At 56.2% G+C, this 18740-nt stretch overlaps 7 protein-coding genes across 7 annotated transcripts; 4 read left to right on the forward strand and 3 right to left on the reverse strand.

Moving 5' to 3' along the window:
* Window positions 1–1574: 1574 nt before the first annotated feature.
* Window positions 1575–3431, forward strand: ASPZODRAFT_1235751 (hypothetical protein). Its single transcript, XM_022721366.1, has 3 exons — window positions 1575–1764; window positions 1823–2518; window positions 2569–3431. Exons 2-3 carry the CDS (start codon window positions 1982–1984, stop codon window positions 3316–3318), a joined length of 1287 nt encoding a protein of 428 aa, XP_022577411.1. The 5' UTR covers window positions 1575–1764; window positions 1823–1981; the 3' UTR covers window positions 3319–3431.
* Window positions 3426–5582, reverse strand: ASPZODRAFT_136759 (hypothetical protein). The gene has a single exon (XM_022724128.1). It carries the CDS (start codon window positions 5128–5130, stop codon window positions 3544–3546), a length of 1587 nt encoding a protein of 528 aa, XP_022577412.1. The 5' UTR covers window positions 5131–5582; the 3' UTR covers window positions 3426–3543.
* Window positions 5583–6225: 643 nt separating this feature from the next.
* On the forward strand, window positions 6226–8233 carry ASPZODRAFT_75285 (hypothetical protein; the record flags this gene model as incomplete). Its single annotated transcript, XM_022730034.1, has 3 exons — window positions 6226–6360; window positions 6413–6499; window positions 6554–8233. The coding sequence occupies 3 exons, from the start codon at window positions 6226–6228 to the stop codon at window positions 8231–8233; spliced, it is 1902 nt and encodes a 633-aa protein (XP_022577413.1).
* A 175-nt stretch (window positions 8234–8408) lies between these two features.
* Window positions 8409–10094, forward strand: ASPZODRAFT_19884 (hypothetical protein; the record flags this gene model as incomplete). The annotated part of the gene is made up of 1 exon (XM_022727494.1): window positions 8409–10094. One exon carries the CDS (start codon window positions 8409–8411, stop codon window positions 10092–10094), a length of 1686 nt encoding a protein of 561 aa, XP_022577414.1.
* Window positions 10095–10186: 92 nt separating this feature from the next.
* Window positions 10187–12051, reverse strand: ASPZODRAFT_146476 (hypothetical protein; the record flags this gene model as incomplete). The annotated part of the gene is made up of 2 exons (XM_022725183.1): window positions 10187–11735; window positions 11804–12051. The coding sequence occupies 2 exons, from the start codon at window positions 12049–12051 to the stop codon at window positions 10187–10189; spliced, it is 1797 nt and encodes a 598-aa protein (XP_022577415.1).
* Window positions 12052–12408: 357 nt separating this feature from the next.
* ASPZODRAFT_1236892 (hypothetical protein) lies at window positions 12409–16269 on the reverse strand. Its single transcript, XM_022721369.1, has 2 exons — window positions 15695–16269; window positions 12409–15641 (listed from the first exon to the last, which is right to left on the reverse strand). Exons 1-2 carry the CDS (start codon window positions 15802–15804, stop codon window positions 12506–12508), a joined length of 3246 nt encoding a protein of 1081 aa, XP_022577416.1. The 5' UTR covers window positions 15805–16269; the 3' UTR covers window positions 12409–12505.
* Window positions 16270–17198: 929 nt separating this feature from the next.
* ASPZODRAFT_1237105 (hypothetical protein) lies at window positions 17199–18671 on the forward strand. The gene is made up of 4 exons (XM_022721371.1): window positions 17199–17562; window positions 17631–17766; window positions 17824–18194; window positions 18270–18671. The coding sequence occupies exons 1-4, from the start codon at window positions 17356–17358 to the stop codon at window positions 18591–18593; spliced, it is 1038 nt and encodes a 345-aa protein (XP_022577417.1). The 5' UTR covers window positions 17199–17355; the 3' UTR covers window positions 18594–18671.
* Window positions 18672–18740: the final 69 nt, after the last annotated feature.

Genomic DNA, 18740 nt, shown 5'->3' on the forward strand with positions numbered 1-18740 from the left:
AAAGGATCATCATATCTGGTAAACTACCAGTAGCATAAATGCCTCATGGCCATCAACAAGCATGTAGAAGAGATTAGGGGCTGGTCGATTGACAAACATAGAATGGACTCTGAGCTAGGAGTTAGTAACGAAGTAGTGGTATAGACGGAGTACGAAGGACTGACTCGGTGCTGCAGTAGTTGGAGCACGTACTACTAGCCATAGTACTACTACAATCTTACTTTTCGGTCTTATTGACAGATTGGACAATCTAGCAGGGTGATATTTTAGTGTAAACCTAGTTTGGAGAGGAGTTTTTGGCACTTTCCACTATGTATGTAGTGTAGGTAGTTTATGTACTCTCAGTGCATACTGTCCAGTACTAGGTAGACTCCAGTGTATACTCTAGGACTCAGGAGGAGTCCAGTCATGTGCTGCACGTGAGTCGATGTCGTACCTTCCTTCACTTCCAAGTTCCAACGAAACCAACGACAACTCCCTTCCCACCACAACCGACACCACGGAGATTCTACGATGAGACAGAACCTGGGTAAGCCCTGTCATTGAGATTGAGATTTAGATGACTACAAGACCACATCTACATACTCATAGGTCTGTCTCACCATCCGCTTCGGCCGAACGGCAACCGTTGCTCGCGTCACGCCACTGGCTTGACCATCCCACATGAGTCTTGTCCAGCAATAACAAGGAGTACACAAGGAAGAGTAGTACTCCGTACTATATCATGTGTTGTGTGTACTGGACACTGGACATCAGGGAGTCTCGGAAGTCAGAAGAACAGTCAATAGTATACTATGAAGTCCTTACTATCTACACGATGAATCGCTGACATTATTTAGTCGATCACGTCTTGCAATCGGTCAATAGTGCCCTCGGCTAATCAATCCTACGGACTGGAATAATGGCGACCTCGTATTCCTGGGGAAATCTCCGGTGGGTCGTCCCAGGGGCTCCACCATCAGCAATCCCTCTTTGGCCATGGATTTTCAGGAGGTTAGCTGTCATGACATCTGCCTGTCTTTCTACTCGGCACTTGACTGTTGATCGACTGTTCAGCCAGAGCAATGGCCTCGTCGTTGCTTTCGATAGTCGCACCGCACGGATGGCCATTACTTGCAGTCTTTTTATACTTTGTACTGAGTACTAAAGTGTACTGAATATGGGTATGAATACTTGTATGGGTACTCCGTATGTTATGCCTACGGAGAAATTCTAGAACTTGCATGCATGTGGACTAGCAGCCACAAGCTCTCACCGTCACGGTCAGCTGCAAGTCTACGGAACTCGTGCCTGACAGATCCCGGCACAACGGCAATCAAGGTTGTGGCGGAATGCTCCAGATGATAGCAACGCAGGTTTCAGGCCCTGGCAGTATCTACCACTAGTCAGTATGGAGCATGTTTTTCAAGGATCAGACCTTCTTACCGGGAAATGATAGGCCCCTATCGCGACTCGATATTCCGAACCTTCGCAAATAGTCCATGTACCATGTAGTAATGCGTACAGGGAACTAACAGTGGCTTGGGCTGCCCCCAATCAGGTCAATGAGATCCCCGTCGCCTTCCTGGTCGGCCATTATTCCTCTTCTGGAGAATGGAAAGCTTGAAAGTGGACGCTTGGATTACGAAGTACTCGGCATGCTCCTGGTAGTGTTGCTGGAATTTATTCTCTGGTATCTGCCTCTCTCTCCTGGATTGTCAGTCAGCTTTGATTTTCATTGTTTGTCCTTTGTCTACATCGATTCAACTGCTCGCTCTTTTTCTTGTTTGGGAGGAGTCCTCGCTGATCATCTCGCTAGTCATCTCACAGTGGGTTCGTTCATCTTGCGGGGGAGGGCCTGGTATCTCCACTCAGGAAGGGGCTAAGCTTGCTCGCTAACGCATCGACCAGATCTATCTCGGGATATTTGGCGCTGTATATAAAATAAGGTCCGGGGAGAGGGAATGATTGAGGCATCTTCACCACCGCACCGCACCCCACGATGAACTTGCTACCACGAGACAGATCGTGGTTGAGCCAGTACAACATCGGCGGCCCTCTGCCTGTCGATCAACGGCATGGCTTGCTTGCCATCACCATCATGGCCCTCGGGTCGACGTTGGCCACCGTCGGCCTGCTGATATTCATCACCTATCGCCTGATCTTCTGGCGCAAGAGCTTCTCGCGCTACATCGGCTACAACCAGTACATCGTGCTGATTTACAACCTCATCCTGGCTGATCTACAACAATCCTTGGCCTTTCTCATCTGCCTCAAGTGGCTCAAAGACAACGAGATCGAGGCCGACACCGCTGCCTGCTTCCTGCAGGGCCTCTGGCTTCAGATCGGTGATCCTGGCAGCGGCCTCTTTGTCTTCGCCATCGCCGTACATACCTTTCTGCTTGTCATCTGGGGCCACAAGCTCAGATATCGCATGTTTGTGGCAAGCATCGTGGGTATCTGGGTATTCATCCTCATCCTGCTGCTCATTCCACTGGCTACCCATGGCCGAGACGTTTTTGTCCCATCCACCACCTGGGTGAGTCTCTCTCTCTCTCTCTCTGTGTGTGTGTATTTTCTGACGAACAGTGTTGGATCAATGCCAAATATGAACCCATGCGTCTGTGGACACATTATCTCTGGATCTTCCTGGCCGAGTTCGGCACAGTGTGTCTGTATGCGATCATGTTTTTCCAGCTACGACATCGTATTGCCCAGTCAGCCATCCTGGGCAGCGCACACATCGAGAGCCTGAAACGACTGCGCCGCGTGGTCGGCTACATGGTCATCTACCCGATTGCCTACCTCATCCTCTCCCTACCACTGGCGGCGGGTCGCATGGCCCTCGCCCGCGGTGACTCCCCCTCAGTCCTCTACTTTTGCGTCGCGGGTGCTATGATGACCAGTTCCGGCATGGTGGACGTTACCCTGTACACGCTCACGCGCCGCAGTCTGATCATTGACTCCGAACCGAGCGACGACCGCAGCTACCCGCGTGCCTACGGGGAGAGGAAGGGCGCCGCCACCGCACTGTCAGTCCTCAGCGGCGGCGACCCGACGAGTCGCCGGACCGAGATCAGCGCTATGCGCAGCCATAATATGCCGGAAGGCGACGACGACGGCGACGACAACCACTCGATTCGGTCTACTCCGCCGCGGCACGGCTCTACAGATCGTATCGTCGCCACCCCGGCCGTCGTCGAGCTGGCGCCCATGACCAAGGTGTACCAGCACACCACGATTGAGATCACCACCGAGCCGGCGTATCCTTCTGCCCAAGGTGATGGCGGGAATCCCCCGTTCCAGACGAGGGGGAGGTCATCTCCATCACGGTGGTGAATTTCATTTCTTCTTACTTTTTTGCCATATACCATCTTTGCTCGTTGTAATATACTTTATAGACTTGATACTGTACTAGAATCACGAGTACTATGTAGTCCAGCGTATGTCAGTATCAGTGCTGAGTGTATTTCTATATGCACGTGGCATCCCAATTGGGAATTAGGGCAAGATAATAGGGCTTCCCCTGTCATCAGATGCCAGAGCAAAAGGCAAAGCAGGAAACTACAAACTCCCCCTCCCCTCCATCAAGACAACACACGCCTGTGCAATCCGATCGACAATCTGCTGCACTGTCTCCGTCTGAGCACCGCTGCAATCATGCTGTACCCCCCTTTCCCACCGATAATAAGCCATCGAGGCTGCCGGCAGGACGTACGCGACCTCCGAGTGATCCGTGGCCGCGACCCGACGTTCCGCCAGGGCAACGAATCCGTCGATGGCCGTGACGAGGTTCGTCTGTAGGGCAGGGATATGGGCGACGAGATTGGCGGGATCGAGAGCTACAGACGCAGAGAGCGAACCGATGAGCTGCGAACAGAGGTACAGAGCTGCTGGGAGGATGTCGTTCTGGAAGAAAGAAGAATTGGTCTGTACGAGGATGACGAGGGGGCAGGCCCCGTACGGGAATGGGTGGTCTGCTGTTTGTGGAGAATTCTCATCCACACAGCAGAAGTGAGAGACGATGCTTAGGGCAGTCGAGAGACAGATGTTCTGTGAATAGCTTTTAAGGTGAGAATCGGTGAGGGCAAACGGACAGTGTACGGCGAGGAGGGTCCGTTGGTACACGAGTCTGACGTATGCTTCAAGGAAAGAAGAAGAAGAGGAAGAAGAGAAAGAAGAAGCGGTGGAGGATGGACTGGCCATCATATTCGACAGTTGACTTGTCAAGTCTTGAGCGAGGGCATGGTCGGCGTCGAACCGGGGCTTGTTGAGCCAGTGAGCGATCTTCATCCGCAGCGGGAGGGAGCGGTCGAGCGCCGTCTGCTGCACGCGCAGATTCTCCAGCAGCCAGGGATTTTGTATCTCCTCCTCTCCCGTTTCTATCACCATCGGAACCGTCTCGTCTGGTTGCGGGGGCAGACTCTCCCACTCGCCCAGGTAGATGGGTTGCATGCCTGCGTCGAGCGCATACCGCACGTCCAGCTCTAGCACAGCGTACCAGATGCGCCGACGGCGTTCGCGGTCGTGTGCGGAGAGACTCGCTGCCACGGCTTCCGCGGGTTCCTTGTGTAGGCTTATTGCCATCGCGCTGCGCACGAGGTTGGCCGAGGCGACGGCGTCGCTGGGCGGACCTGTGCAGTGGACCAGCCGCGCAAGCAGGAGGAGGAAATCCACTCGCAGTAGCCACAGACTGTACGACTCGACCTCGGCGATGGCTGCCTTCCACGCCTTGGCGACGCCCAGCAAGCGGAGGACGTCTGATCGCGGTAGCCGGCCCTGTCCGGGGGGCAGCATGCCGTTGCCGATCGCCAGGACCAGACAGAGCATGACGGCGTTTTCGCAGCGGATTTGTTCGTCCGGGAGGGTCCAGAAGCTCTCGTACTGCTCGCGCAGCTCTGCCCACTCTACGATGCGGAAGACTGTCCCAAACGTCTCAAAGTAGCGTGCCATCGACTGGTCGCATATCGCTTTCGGGGGGAGGTCGTCGCGTGGGTTCCGGAAATGGTCCCGCGACGAGCTGAGACTCAGCAGCTCGCTGTTCATCTGTAGCAGTCGTTGCTGGTGGAGTTCTGTCTGTCGCGACAGGAAGGGTACCCCCGTGTGGTAGCCATTAGGCGATGCCACCGTCGCCTTGTCGATATACGACATGACGGGTTCGAGCTTTTCTGTCAGCGTGCTTTTCTTCCTCTTCAGGTCGATCGTACCGTTGGTAGAATTGTCTGCCAGTGACTTGTTCCTCGGAAATGGTTCAACCCAAAGGCCGCATACTTTTCGCAGGTGGCTATTGTGTGCTGTGGTTCTTGACCGTCATTACTACTATTGACATGCGCGGTCTGACGGCAGTCGCTCTCCGCCTCCAAGCTGGGGCTCGGCGATTCCACAGCCGGCTCTTTATCCTGGTCCTTGGATACGGAAGAACCAGCGAAGTCAGGATACACGCAGCCGCGACCTCTGGAGAGCTTGTAGCATTGGTCGCAGGGCAGCTCGCGGTTGCATTTGACTTTGCGTTTGCGACATAGCACGCAGGAGAGCTGTGGCCGTTGGCGACGGCGACGTTCTTTCTCAGACATCACAGAGTATTTCTGAATAGAATCGAGCCTATGGGTACTGTTTTCCTGTACTCTTTCTGCATGTTGAGTTGTGTTCGCCACGCGAATAGTTGCTGACAAATGCTTAGATCATCCTATGCTCCTGAATCTCCTGGCAGTTGCTCTATAGAGTCTATACATCTACCGATTCTCGAATGCAATATACAGTTAATGAAGTGACTCCTGACATCTACACTGCATATACTAATACTACACGGTAGTAGTACTCAGTCGAATGTGTCTGTCCACATATTCAGGAGACGATCACTTTTAGCGCACCAGCTAAAGCCCACTTCCCCTGCAGAAATGGATACAGATATATCGTCTCATTTTATAACCACGAAACTAGCCCAATCAGTGCGACACATGCGAGCATGTTCTCCAGAATGAAGCCATCCGAGGTACGTCATCCACTAGCGGTTGCTGCTACTTACCCCTGGGTACGGGGTACCGGCAATCTCAACGGTCAATCACTGCAGGTTGCGCGAAAACGTGCAGAAAACTTTGACCATGTCGATCACATGCGAGAGATCTCTGCTCATATCTGATGGTGGTATACCGGCAGAAATGCCGGGCGCGAGAGGCTATAAGAAGTCATTTGTTTCGGCGATGTTGAACGGAAGGTCACCCATAGCCTCCCGATCATTCGAATACAATGAAGATCTCCTCGATCTTGTGCCTCGGCCTGGTGGGCGCTGCTGTCGCGTCCCCCAGCGCAATCAGCAAGAGGAGCACCATCAGTGAAATCCTCGCTGATATCGAGGAGGCTGCGACCTGTACCGCCTGTGAGGTTGGTGGATCATTCCTGGTCATGCTTTTATCCTACGATTCTGATAATCCAGGCGCTGCTGGTTGTGCTGAAAGTGCTGGCCCACCTGGGCAACGATGACTTTGTCGATGTGATCACCGAGGTCTGCATCTTGGCAGGAGTAAGTACAGGGTGATATGATGATGATGTATAATACTGTATAGCTGACGAATAGATCGATGATGACGATGTCTGTTCCGGTTCGATCAGTCTGGAGGGCCCTATTCTGGCGCACGACCTGCGGAACATGGATATCCCCTCGCACACGGCCCAGCTCTTCTGCACGACCGTTTTCGGGCTCTGCGACTACCCGGCCGTGACGGCGTACACGGTGGACTTCCCCTCGGCCAAGCCGGCCGATGCGGTTCGGCCGGCGTCGAGCGGCGAGACGCCCATCAAGGTGGTGCACATCAGCGACATCCACGTGGACCTGTACTACGAGACGGGAGCCAACTACAACTGTACCAAGCCGATCTGCTGTCGTCCGTATGACACGGCCGACGAGCCGGGCAACACGGATTACCCGGCGGGCGAGTACGGCAACCACAACTGCGACTCGCCGGTGGTGCTGGAACAGAGCATGTACGCGGCGATCCAGGAGTTTGCCTCGGACGCGGCGTTCACCATCTTCACGGGCGACGTGGTCGAGGGGGCGGTGTGGTCGGTGAATGAGTCGCAGGTGATCACGGCGCTGGACAATGCGTATGAAACGCAGATGGCCGCGTACCTCAGCCTGGTGTACGCGGTGACGGGCAACCACGACGTGTCGCCGGTGAACTCGTTCCCGCCCGCGGACATCGACACGACCATCTCGAGCCAGTGGGCGTACGACACGCTGTCGGCCGACTGGACGCAGTGGCTCGGCTCGACGGTGGCGGCCACGGCGGACGACTACGGGGCGTACTCGATCAAGTACCCGGACGGCAACCTGCGGATCATCGCGTTCAACTCGCAGTTTTACTACAACGAGAACTTCTGGCTGTACGAGGCGACGATGGAGACGGACCCGAGCGGGCAGCTGGCCTGGCTGGTGACGGAGCTGGAGGCGGCCGAGAGCGCAGGCGAGCGCGTGTGGCTGATGGGCCATATGCCGATGGGCTCGAGCAGCGCCTTCCACGACGGGTCCAACTACTTCAACCAGATCATTGAGCGGTACGACGCGACCATCGCGGCCACCTTCTACGGCCACACGCACAAGGACGAGTTTGAGATCGCGTACTCGGACTACAGCGCCCAGAGCGCCGCGACGGCCAACATGGTCTCGTACATTGCGCCCGCCCTGACCCCGACGTCCGGCAACCCGACCTTCCGCGTCTACTCGGTCGACCCCGTCACCTTTGGCGTGCTCGACTTCACCGTGTACATCGCCAACATGTCTGCCCCGGGGTACCAGGACAGCCCGACGTGGGAGAAGTACTACTCGGCCAAGGAGGCGTACGGGGCCCTGCTGGACCCGCCCGTGACGGACAGCGCGGCCGAGATGACCCCGGCCTTCTGGCACAACGTCACGGCGCTGTTCGAGGACGACGACACCGTCTTCCAGGACTACTATGCGCGCAAGTCGCGCGGCTGGGACGTCGACTCGTGCACGGGCAGCTGCAAGACCGACGAGATCTGCCAGCTGCGCGCGGCCGAGGCGCAGTATAACTGTGTGACGGTGACGCCGGGGATCGACTTCAAGAAGCGTTCCTCTTCCTCCTCCTCTGTCTCTGCTTCGGACGAGTGTAGCGGGTCGGTCTTTGGCAAGATGTTCGGCGACTTTGAGGCTGCCGTGGCCGCGCTGACCGAGGCGGCCGAGGCGAAGCTGGGGGATGGATTCCTGACCACTGCTGTTAATTCTACATTAATTAACTAGTTGATTTTCCACTCAGACTGTTAGATTAAAGTACGGAGTAATAATCAAAAATACTATTGCAATATTGGAATGCTGACCGAGGTGATAAGACGCGGGGTCAAATCCCTCTTATCCCCTTCCCCTCACTTCAACCATCGACACTGCCAGACGCTGTCAGACACTGTCAGCCGCCGCAATGGAATACCCCTTTGATCTAGGAGGTTATTGCCGCAAAATACGCACCGACTTCTCCGAAGCACAGACCTGGTTCGACCGCGGTCTCATCTGGACGTACGCCTTCCACCATGAAGAGGCAGCACGCTGTTTCGAGCTCGCGTGGACGGCCGACTCTTCGTGCGCGATGGCCGCCTGGGGACTGGCATACACTCTCGGACCAAACTACAACAAACCGTGGTCCGTGTGGGACGAGGAGGAGCTTCGAATGACGACACGACGAGTGTACGAGGTTGCCCTCGCCGCAGAGCAGCTGGCGGGGAGGGAGGAATCCCTGGAGCAAGCGCTGTGCGCGGCGCTGCGTCTACGATATCCGCAGGCTGAACCGCCTGAGCCGCGCGAGAAATGCGAAGACTGGAACAAGGCATACGCGATCGCCATGCGGGCCGTGTACGATCGGTTCGGCGATGATCTGGATGTGGCGGTGCTGTTCGCCGACGCGCTGATGAACCTCACGCCGTGGCAGTTGTGGGATCTGCAGACGGGCGAGGCGGGAATGTATACCATGGAAATCAAACGGGTGATGGAACGGGCGTTTACGGAGTCGCCGCAGGGGAGTCTGCGCCATCCGGGCCTACTGCATCTCTACATCCATCTGATGGAGATGTCGAGCACGCCTGAAGCGGCGCTGGGTCGTGCTGATGTGCTGCGCGATCTCGTCCCCGACGCGGGCCATTTACAACATATGCCGTCCCATCTGGACGTGTTGTGTGGTCGGTACGAGGCGGCGATTGTATCGAACCAAGCAGCTATCCGTGCTGACGAGAAATTCATCGAGTGGTCCAAGCACACTGCCACTGCCACTGCCACTGCTACTACGAGTTCATCTTTCTACACTCTCTACCGATGTCACGATTACCATTTCTGCATCTATGCGGCCCTGTTCGCGGGGAAGAAACAGGTCGCCCTGGACACCGTGGCACGACTAGAAGAATCCCTTCCCGAAGCTTTACTCCGTGTCTCTTCCCCCCCGATGGCAGACTGGCTGGAAGTGTTTTGTGGGATGCGCGTGCATGTACTCGTCCGCTTTGGCGAATGGGAGGAACTCCTGGCCTACCCGGTTCCATCGGATACAACTCTCTACAGCGTGACCACGGCGTTGATCCATTACGGCAAGGGAGTCGCGCACGCGGCCAGGGGGGAAACAGACTGCGCGGCAAGAAGTCTGCACTCCTTCCTCGTTGCGCGGGAGAAGGTGTCCCCCTCCCGCACGCTGTTCAATAACTCCTGTCTCGATATACTGGGTATCGCGGAGGCGATGCTCCGCGGCGAACTGGCGTACCGACTCGGCGAGATCGAGCAAGGGTTCGAATGGTTGCGGACTGCGATCTCCCGCGCGGATTCTCTTCCCTACGATGAACCGTGGGGGTGGATGCAGCCCGCTCGACACGCTTACGGGGCGTTGCTTCTTGAACAGGGGCGTGTCGAGCAGGCTATGGCGGTTTACGCGGCCGATCTGGGTATAGACGGGGGGGACACCTCGTTGCCGAGGGCGTTGCGGCATCCCAGGAACGTCTGGGCGGTGCATGGCTACCGTGAATGTCTTCGGTTGTTGGGGAGGGAGGATGTGGAGATTGATCACCTTCTGGGGGGGTTACTTGATGCCGCGGACGTTACAGTTTCTTCTTCTTGTTTTTGCAGAAAATAATTTAAACATACTTATCAATGAGATAACAGTATTAGATTAATACTATATGCTACAGCATCCTACATATGCTGTCATACAGCATATGCTGTATGCTACAGCATGGTCCCCTTGTTCTGCTTGGCGTCGACGCGGTAGTGCTTCCATAACAGAACGGCAGGAATGGTCAGGACGAGGACGCAGGTGGCGGCGATGCTTTCATACTTCTGGCTCTCCCCCCAGGCGGTGTTGATGGCCGTACGGATCTCCGTGCCCGGCGCGTATTCCAGCTGCGAGAGGTAGCCGCCGATATAGATGGCTTCCCAGTCATCTTTGGCCGAAGCAGGCAGGTGATGGCGCAGGGCGCTGGGGAAGGTGTTGGTGTAGATGGAGGCCGAGACGGCGTAGCCGATGGAGCCGCCGATATTGTTGAACAGGGAAACGATGGCGAGCATCATGGGGAGGTCGTCACGGTCCGAGGCACACATGACGGCCATCTGCATGGAGATGACGAGCATGCCGCCGGCGAAGGCGATGAAGATCTGACACATGATGATGTAGCCGATGTCGCCGTCACCGCCGCGGAAATGGATCATGAGCCCGGCGCCGAGGAACATGAGCGGCAGCGCGAAGAAGAGACAGGAGTACTTGAACTCGCGGACGAGACGCACCCAGATGCCAAAGATGGGGGAGAAGACGCAGGAGCCGACGGTGTAGATGGAGTCCATGTAGCCCGTGTGCGTGATGTTGAGGTTGTAGACGACCATGACAAAGTAGTAGAAGTAGCTGTCCCAGCAGTAGAAGCTGAAGTAGACGGCGGCCGCCAGCAGACAGGCGCCCAGCACGGTGCGGTTGCGCAGCAGGCGGTAGGGGATGAAGTGCACGCGGGCACACCACTTCTCCCAGGCGGCAAAGACGAAGAAGAGACAGAAGCCGACGACGACCTGGGCGATGAAGGCGGGCTTGTGGTACTCGGTGCGGCCGTACTGGGCCATGCTGAAGGGCAGCAGGAAGAGGATGAAGGCGGCCATGAGGATGGCGGCGCCGACGATGTCGAACTCGTGGAAGTAGTGGACCAGGCTCTGCAGCGGGGTGCGGCCGCTGTCCTCACGCACCAGCAGGCCCTGCCGGTACGCCTTGCGCTCGTAGTACTTGAAGACGACCATCAGCGGGGCGAAGACGACGGGCTGGATGATGGCAAAGGCGCCGTAGGCCCAGCGCCAGTTGGCGGTGGAGATGAAGGCGTCGGCGGCCAGCGAGCCCGTAAAGGCCGTGATGATGAACGGGGTCGAGGCAAAGGCAAACGCAAACGCCCGGTTGCGCAGGCCCGTCATGTCCGCAATGAAGATGTCCAGGATGATGTAGATGGCGTCGTAGCCGACCCAGTACAGCACGTAGCCGGCCGCAAAGCTGTTGGGCCCCGTGCAGGCAGCCAGGATGATGATGCCCAGCACGTAGATGGCCACGAAGAAGGCCAGCCCCTCGGTCCGGCCCCAGATGGTCAACAGACGGCCCATGGGCAGCTTGAGCACGCCGCCCACGATCGTAGCCAGGATATAGGCGGTGGTGATGGCGGGGGCGCTCGAGAACTTGGAGTAGGCGTACGCGGTCGCGTTGGACCCGATGGACGAGTGCAGCGCCAGCATAAAGTAACAGACCCAGATCCTGGCAGTAGTAAGTGGTAGATCGTTAGTTAGATGACAATTCCTTCTTCGTCTGGAGTAGTACAGTACCAAGCGTAGGTCAGATAGATGGCCTTCTTCGTCCAGACCAAGGCCGCCGCCTCGGCCTTTTGCACTCCCAGCGAGGCCCCCGTGGTGATCTGGTTCGGATGCACTTCAGCCTCCTTGTTTGCCTGAGCCAGAAAGTCCGCGTCGCTGTCGGTCGGCGTCGGATTGTCGCCATTCTGTGCGACGTCGACGGGGCGCAGATCGTCGACCAGATGGTCGGTCTTGCGACCGCGCAGTCGTTCAACGCCCATGACGAAAGAGATGGAGATGGAGTGTAGTGGTGGTGGTGATTACCAGGCAGTAATAGTGGTGGTGTATGAGGAAGAGAGAGGAATCAGTTCTATACTATGAGAGAAGATCAGATAAGAGGAACTGTATAAAACTGTGGATTGTCCAAGGGAGAATCTGAGTCTTTTCGTCATTGATGGAGATACCACTTTCCTCTTCCGGAGAATATACATGGTCCATTGGCACATCAGGACTTGGTACCTTGGTTAACTAATTGGCTGCCTCGGTACCTGCTCCCTATGACTTCATGAACCCAATCTAATCTGATCATAACCTGTATCTAGAGAGATTGATGTGATGGTAAGAAGATAATAGGAGATAGAGAATATCCTCTAATATTACCCTACATCTAGACTTGGTTGAGAAATAATATTCTAGAAAAGATCTATTGCTCTATTCAGCGGATGCTCTGGGCGTTTACTGTTCACTGTGCCCTTTATTCCCTTTTTCCTCATTCTCTTCACTCTCTTCACTCTTTTCTTTACTCTCCTCTTCATTCTCTTCATTCCCTTCATTCCCTTCATTCTCTTCATTCCCTTCATTCCCTTCATTCTCCTCATTCTCTTCATTCTCTTCATCCCCCACTTCATCCTCCCAACTGTCAACCACCTCAGCCCGTAACTGCTTGCTGGCACCCACTCCAGACCTCAGAACCAACCGGTCCTTCTTGCCAGACACGCCCTGCTCCCCCGCAAGAGCAGCATACATCGAGCCACCAGCAAAGAGAGGCGTCGTAGAGACTGTCGCAGGGCTTCTCCCACCGCTTGCGCCCAGTTTCCGTCGAGACGCCACCTGCGCCCATCCATCATTCACTCCATGTCCACCACCACCACCACCACCACCGAAACTCCCTATTCCAGCAGCCCGGGCAGCTTCTTTCGCAGCCTGGGCCTCCGCAGCCGCGACGCGCTGCGCATCGCGCTCCTTGGCGCGCTGCCGCTCCCGCGTCCGCATACACTCGCCTACACTCATCCCGCCGATCCCGATCGCGACACTGGTGGGATTGCCCGTGTTGAACAGCGCGGGAGGCGTCCATGCCCCGGGTTTCAGGACGAACACGTGGCGGTGCGGTTCTGGGTCGAAGCTTTCGCTGGCGAATCCCCAGTCTGCAGCGAGGGAGTGCACGAATGCCCGGAGGGAGGATTTCGCAGGCTGGAACCGCACAGACCGTTGCGTGGCGCTCACTGCGAGAGTGTGGAGACTGGATTCGTACGACTGGAGAGTCGCCAACGGCGATGTCGACGAGAGGTGCATGTAGAGATCTAGGGTTTCGGTCGAATACGGGAGACTATGACCGGTAGTACTCGATCCGGCAGCTGTCGTGGTCGACGGATCGATCTCAATGCCCAGCGCGGACGCCAGGGACCGATTGCGTTCTAGCCGGGCACATTCCTCGTCGCACGCCAGAGTCTGTACGCCTCGCGGGACCTGCGTTGGCTGGGTAGCCGGCTGGGGGAGTGAACTACCCTTCGTCGTCACTGCTCGTGCCGCAGCGCATCGTTTCTCCTGTCGGAGTCGTCCACAGCCGCAGGTGATGATCACGGGCGCAGTGCATGGGTTCTTCTCCGTACAGGGGTATGGGGCGTGGCAGGGTTCTGTGCACGGGTGGCCGCATAGGGCTTTGGTTTTGCCACACGCCTGCGTGCACGGCGTACAGGCGTCCTCGCACTCGCCCGGCCGATGGCAGTCCTTCTGGCAGACGTGCGATCCGCACTTGAGCGGTCGGCCGCAGATCTGACCGCACCGGGCATCCGTCAGCCAGCAGGGCTGGTTTTTCAACGTTCGTTTCCCGCACAGACAGGCCTTCTCCGTCAGGAACGGGCACTTGGGACACGATTCGTCGTCGGTATGGCAGTTGTGGGCTGTCTGGGGGTGTCCGCAGGCCTTCGACCGGTGGCAGGGGTATGAGCACGGCGGCGGTTGCGTCCCGCACGGCAGCGGCGGATACAGGATGGTGCGCCCGCAGTGGCAGGCGATCTCCTCGAAGATCGCCTCTCGGCAGGTGTTGCATGCCCCCTTGTGGCACAGCTCGGGACACGTGTGTCGGCCGCATTTCAGACCCCGGCCGCACACTCGGGTGCAGATGTGTTCGGCTTCGATCTCATCATCGCTCGGTCGGAGGTGAGGCTTCAGCCGTCGTCGGAGTGCCTGTCGTTCAATCGCTTTCTGCTCGCCAGGGCAACACCGTTCGGCGCACGCGTGTCGGCCACAGTGGAGTGCGCTCTTGCATTGCCGGAAGCACTGTGGAGGTTCGATGGTGCCTTGGTGGCACAACGTTCGCGATGTAGTGCGCCCGCAGCGACAACCGATGAGCACCACCCGGAGACACGGCCCGCACGTACCGGTATGACAGACTTGGTCGCAGGAGTGGCCGCACGGCAGGATCTTGCCGCAGGCTTCCCGACAGTTGGGGATGGGGTCCTCACATGATGTTCTGGGGGTATAGTCGGGGATGCCTGCCAGCAGAGTCTTCCCACAGGGGCAATGCAGGACCACGTCGGGCGACTTTGGACACAGAGCTGGGTGCGCATCCTGCGGATGGCAGGCCTTTTGACAGGTATGTTTCCCGCAGGCAAAGGGGCGGTCGCACACATCGCCGCAGTTGAAGCATCCGATCCAGTCGTCTGATTGACCGGTTGTCTCGTCCACTCGGGTGGATTCAAGCTCCTCGTCCTTGGAGCTGCACAGCATTTCAGTTTCCACTTTGCCGCAGTAGCATCTCGCCTCGATCTTCACCTCGCACGCGCCACAGAGGCCCTCATGGCAGGGCCGAGGACATGTATGCTCTCCGCAGGGGAGAAGGTCTCCACAGATCTCCCCACAGCTCCACCCATTCTCATAGTCTGTATCTTGACACCGCTTGGTCGACGAGGTGCGGCCGCAGAAACAGTCCTGCGTAGGCCCCATGGCCGTACAGGGCGCACACGGGCCGGCGTGGCAGGTGGCATCGCACGGGTGTGGACAACCCTTGCGCGGTCGCGAACAGGTTTGCCCGCACGAGTGTGGCGGTAGACCGGGCAGCGGGCGAGGGTCGACTTCCTTCTCACACCAGCACGAATAGGTTGTCGGCCGTACCTCCTGTGCCAGATTGCACCCGGGACAGCGCCAGGCCCGTGATGCCGCGGTCGCCTCCTCGTTGCCGTCTTCCAGCCGGCGGGCTGCGTCCTGAGCAGCGGCGGATCCTTCGTTCTGCGACCACTTTTTGATGCAACTGAGATGGAACACCGTCCAGCACAGCTGGCACGACCACACTCGAGACCGTCGACCCAGTTCGCTGGTGCAGATCGGGCACTCGTAAAGGTTGTGGGCGATATCTTCGTGCGTCCGGGTGGCGATATCCGGGGCGGTAGACTTGGTGGTCACCTTGGGCGGTTTGGCCTTGACTTTGGCCTTAGCCTTGGGAGCCTGCGGTGGTTTCTCTGCCGGCTGTACCCCCGGCACGAATTCCGGCGCCTCCACGCGGAGTCCTTTACCATCCTCCTCTGTTCCGTTCAACTCTTCGTTTTCGTCGTCTTCGGACGCCTGCTGCGGCTGCGTCAACCGTCCTTCAAATCTTCTACCACCAACCCCGGCCAGCCGGGTAGTCGACTGTGCTCCTGCTGCTGCTGCTGCTGCTCGACTAGTATTTCCCCCGCGTCCGTGACCTCGTCGCTGAGGACCATCGGGTCTGCCACCACCGGCCCCTCCTCTGCGTCCTCTCCGCGAACGGGGGGCATCGTTTGGTGTCGTTGAAGCGGGATCGGTCGTCGATTGTGACTGCGTTTGTGATTGTGAAGGTAATTCAGAAGGATTCTGTCCCCGTTGGCCACCACGGCCACGGCCTCGTCCTCCCCGCCGGGCCGGTCTTGGGCGAGACGGCTGCTGGCTGGGGTGTGTAGCGGGGGCGTCCGACATGTTCGTAGCAGCTGTGTAGGGACGCTGGGTGCTCATGCAAGGATGGAACGTCAAAATATATGCACCACCGCCGTCTCAACCGTTTTCACCGTCTCTTTCTCCTGTTTTGCCTTGCTTCCGTCGAGCTGGGAGATAAAAGGTGGGCGGGCGGCGAAGAAGAATCTCGAAGGCCCTGAAAAGGCACGGCAGAATCTGGCGGTAAAACGCGGCAGAACACGTGGGCGGCGAGTCCCCGATTGGCCTGGGCTGACTCAGCCTGACTCAGCCTGACTCACGGTGGAGTCACGGGATGGGCGGGTCTGAATCATGACTCACCAGTACGAGCAATACAGAGCAAGTACAGAGTACAGAGTATGTACAGAGTACAAAGTACTACATCCTATGTACGAGGATGGAGTAATTCCTGCTTGAATCGTATTACTCTTTACTCTTAAATGAAGTTATCCGACGATGAGTCGTCGCGGAGATTGCTTCTTCGTATCTGTAGAGTTCTATCTGTGCTATCAATGATGAGAGTAGTCAGGGAATAATCTTAGGGGTTGATCATAGTATTTGTTCCATAGTAGAGTTGAGTATTTGGGCCTGAGTCTATCAATACCTACCTACTATTACCTACTAGGTATTACCTGCTGTACTACTACGGAGTACTCCGTACTGACTGGCAGTGACTGCCGCTTGCAGTGGTGTCCGCCTGAACTGTAAGGCAACTAATGTTCTAGACCGGAGAAATAGAGGCCCGATAGTACGCCTATCCTAACTAGGTAGGACGGCACTATGCCAGATTCAGCAGATTATCTGCCTCAGGATACAACAAACGTCTACCAACTACTCCGTCCTATCAATAATCCAACTCGTCTTCACCCTTCGAGCTTTTGTGCGGTGCAGTCTCAACACTGTTACCCTGCTGCCTTGAAGGATGGAACTGTGGATATTTCCGTGGACTACTGTCTCTATCTCCAGCAGGGTCCTGCACTAACTGTATTCTATTTCAGGTTTCCTGGCAGCCTGACAGCTTGAAATTCTGCTGCCTTCCCCCCAACACAGCCAACACGGGGTAGCTAACCTGGAGATGCATCCACTAACAACTGGTCTACAGGCGTCTCGATATGCTGCAAGGCCCCTGATCTGCTTGGCGAGCGACCTCAGCTGTGTCTTTTTTAAGAAACACACACCCAGAAGTAATTCTATACGAAGACACCAATTGAAGGTGGTCGTTGTGGCTATGGTGGGACAGAATCATGGTAGACAAGGCCTGATACATGCTTTTGAATGGCATATAATAAACCTCTTCGACCTGTTGAACCATGAGGAAATATAATGCAGTCCTCCACTCCATCAATTGGTCTTCTGTTCTGTTCTCAGGGTAGCTCGTCATGTCAACCACTACCACCACCACTGCTGCAGCGTCAGCAACCGCCTCTTGTCTGAACATCAAACCAGGCAAAGATGGATTTCTGCCACCAGAGGCCTGCGATGCGCTGCTCCCCTACGTGCCTTCGTTTGCAGCTGCGGTCTTGTTCACCGTCATATTCGGTGCGACTCTGGTTGCCCATCTCGTCCAGGCAATCACGTTCCGCAAGGTACATACATACAATAGAAATACAGTCTTTTCTTGCACGTCACTAGAATACTGATATATGGTTTCCAGAGATTCTGCTGGGTGGTTATAATGGGTGCCTTTTGGGAAGTGACTGCCATGGTATTCCGAGTGCTGCTCACTCGGAACCAGAGCCAAGTGGCGTTCTACCTGCCCAATTTCCTTTTCATCCAGCTTGCGCCATTGTGTACGTCCTAAAAGGGAGCTTGAAAGTCACCTCACTCGATCTCCACTAACAATCCAGGGCTCAATGCATTCATGTACATGATTCTCGGACGCATGGTCTACTTCCTCGTCCCGGAGAAACGCCTCTTCGGCATCTCCGCCAAACGACTGGCCACCATCTTCGTCTGCCTGGACGTCCTGACGTTCCTCGTGCAGGCGACTGGTGGCATTCTGGCCTCGCAGCAGAACGGCTCGCAGAGCATCATCCAGACAGGCATGCATATCTACATGGTTGGGATTGGCGTGCAGGAGTTTTGCATCCTCGTCTTCACGGCCCTACTCGTTGCCTTCCAGCGGCGCGTCATGCGCAGCGCACTTCCCCCTCAAGTTCAAGGTCCTTCGTGGAAGTGGTTGTTCTTCAGCATGTACACTGCCCTCATCTTGATCACAGTATGTGTACCTTCTCTTTTAGTTTATTGGGGGGGGGAGGGGTTCTCTTTCTGTGGCTAACTCATTTAATGCTAGATTCGCATCATCTACCGACTGGTAGAATACAGTGACGGAACAGATTACTCTACGAGCCCTATCCTCAGTCACGAATGGTACATGTACGTCTTTGACGCGACACCCATCTCCCTCGCTTTCCTTGTCGTGAATATCTTCCATCCCGGTCGATTCCTAATAGGTCCCGACTCGGAATTCCCCCGGTTGACTCGCATGGAAAAGAAACGGCTCAAGGCTGAACGGAAGGCTCGCAAGGCGCGCAAGGGGAGGGATGATGAGTTCGGGGCCTTCTACGAGGACACTCATGAAATATTAAATAGCGAGCAGAGAGAAGATGCTGTGTAAAGTCTAGGAGATCGTTCGTTTCAAAAAAGATATAGTTCAAGTTCAACTGGATTATGCATTACTCGTATCGAGAGAAATCGCTATGCAAGAAAAGAAAAGAAAAAAACACCCTTTTCCACATCCAAAATCATTGACCAAGACAAGACA

The sequence above is a fragment of the Penicilliopsis zonata genome (assembly GCF_001890105.1).
Source record: "Penicilliopsis zonata CBS 506.65 unplaced genomic scaffold ASPZOscaffold_22, whole genome shotgun sequence".
In the NCBI taxonomy this organism is placed as follows: Eukaryota; Fungi; Ascomycota; class Eurotiomycetes; order Eurotiales; family Aspergillaceae; genus Penicilliopsis; species Penicilliopsis zonata.

Bases quoted from the DNA above. Each gene is read 5' to 3' on its own strand.
- ASPZODRAFT_1235751 (XM_022721366.1), top strand. From the start codon at position 1,982: ATGAACTTGCTACCACGAGACAGATCGTGGTTGAGCCAGTACAACATC. The intron at 2,519-2,568 runs GTGAGTCTCTCT...TCTGACGAACAG, and splicing joins TTGTCCCATCCACCACCTGG to TGTTGGATCAATGCCAAATA.
- ASPZODRAFT_136759 (XM_022724128.1), bottom strand. From the start codon at position 5,130: ATGTCGTATATCGACAAGGCGACGGTGGCATCGCCTAATGGCTACCAC.
- ASPZODRAFT_1236892 (XM_022721369.1), bottom strand. From the start codon at position 15,804: ATGCCCCCCGTTCGCGGAGAGGACGCAGAGGAGGGGCCGGTGGTGGCA. The intron at 15,642-15,694 runs GCAGCAGCAGGA...TGGTGGTAGAAG, and splicing joins ATACTAGTCGAGCAGCAGCA to ATTTGAAGGACGGTTGACGC.
- ASPZODRAFT_1237105 (XM_022721371.1), top strand. From the start codon at position 17,356: ATGTCAACCACTACCACCACCACTGCTGCAGCGTCAGCAACCGCCTCT. The intron at 17,767-17,823 runs GTACGTCCTAAA...CTAACAATCCAG, and splicing joins CATCCAGCTTGCGCCATTGT to GGCTCAATGCATTCATGTAC. The intron at 18,195-18,269 runs GTATGTGTACCT...ATTTAATGCTAG, and splicing joins CTGCCCTCATCTTGATCACA to ATTCGCATCATCTACCGACT.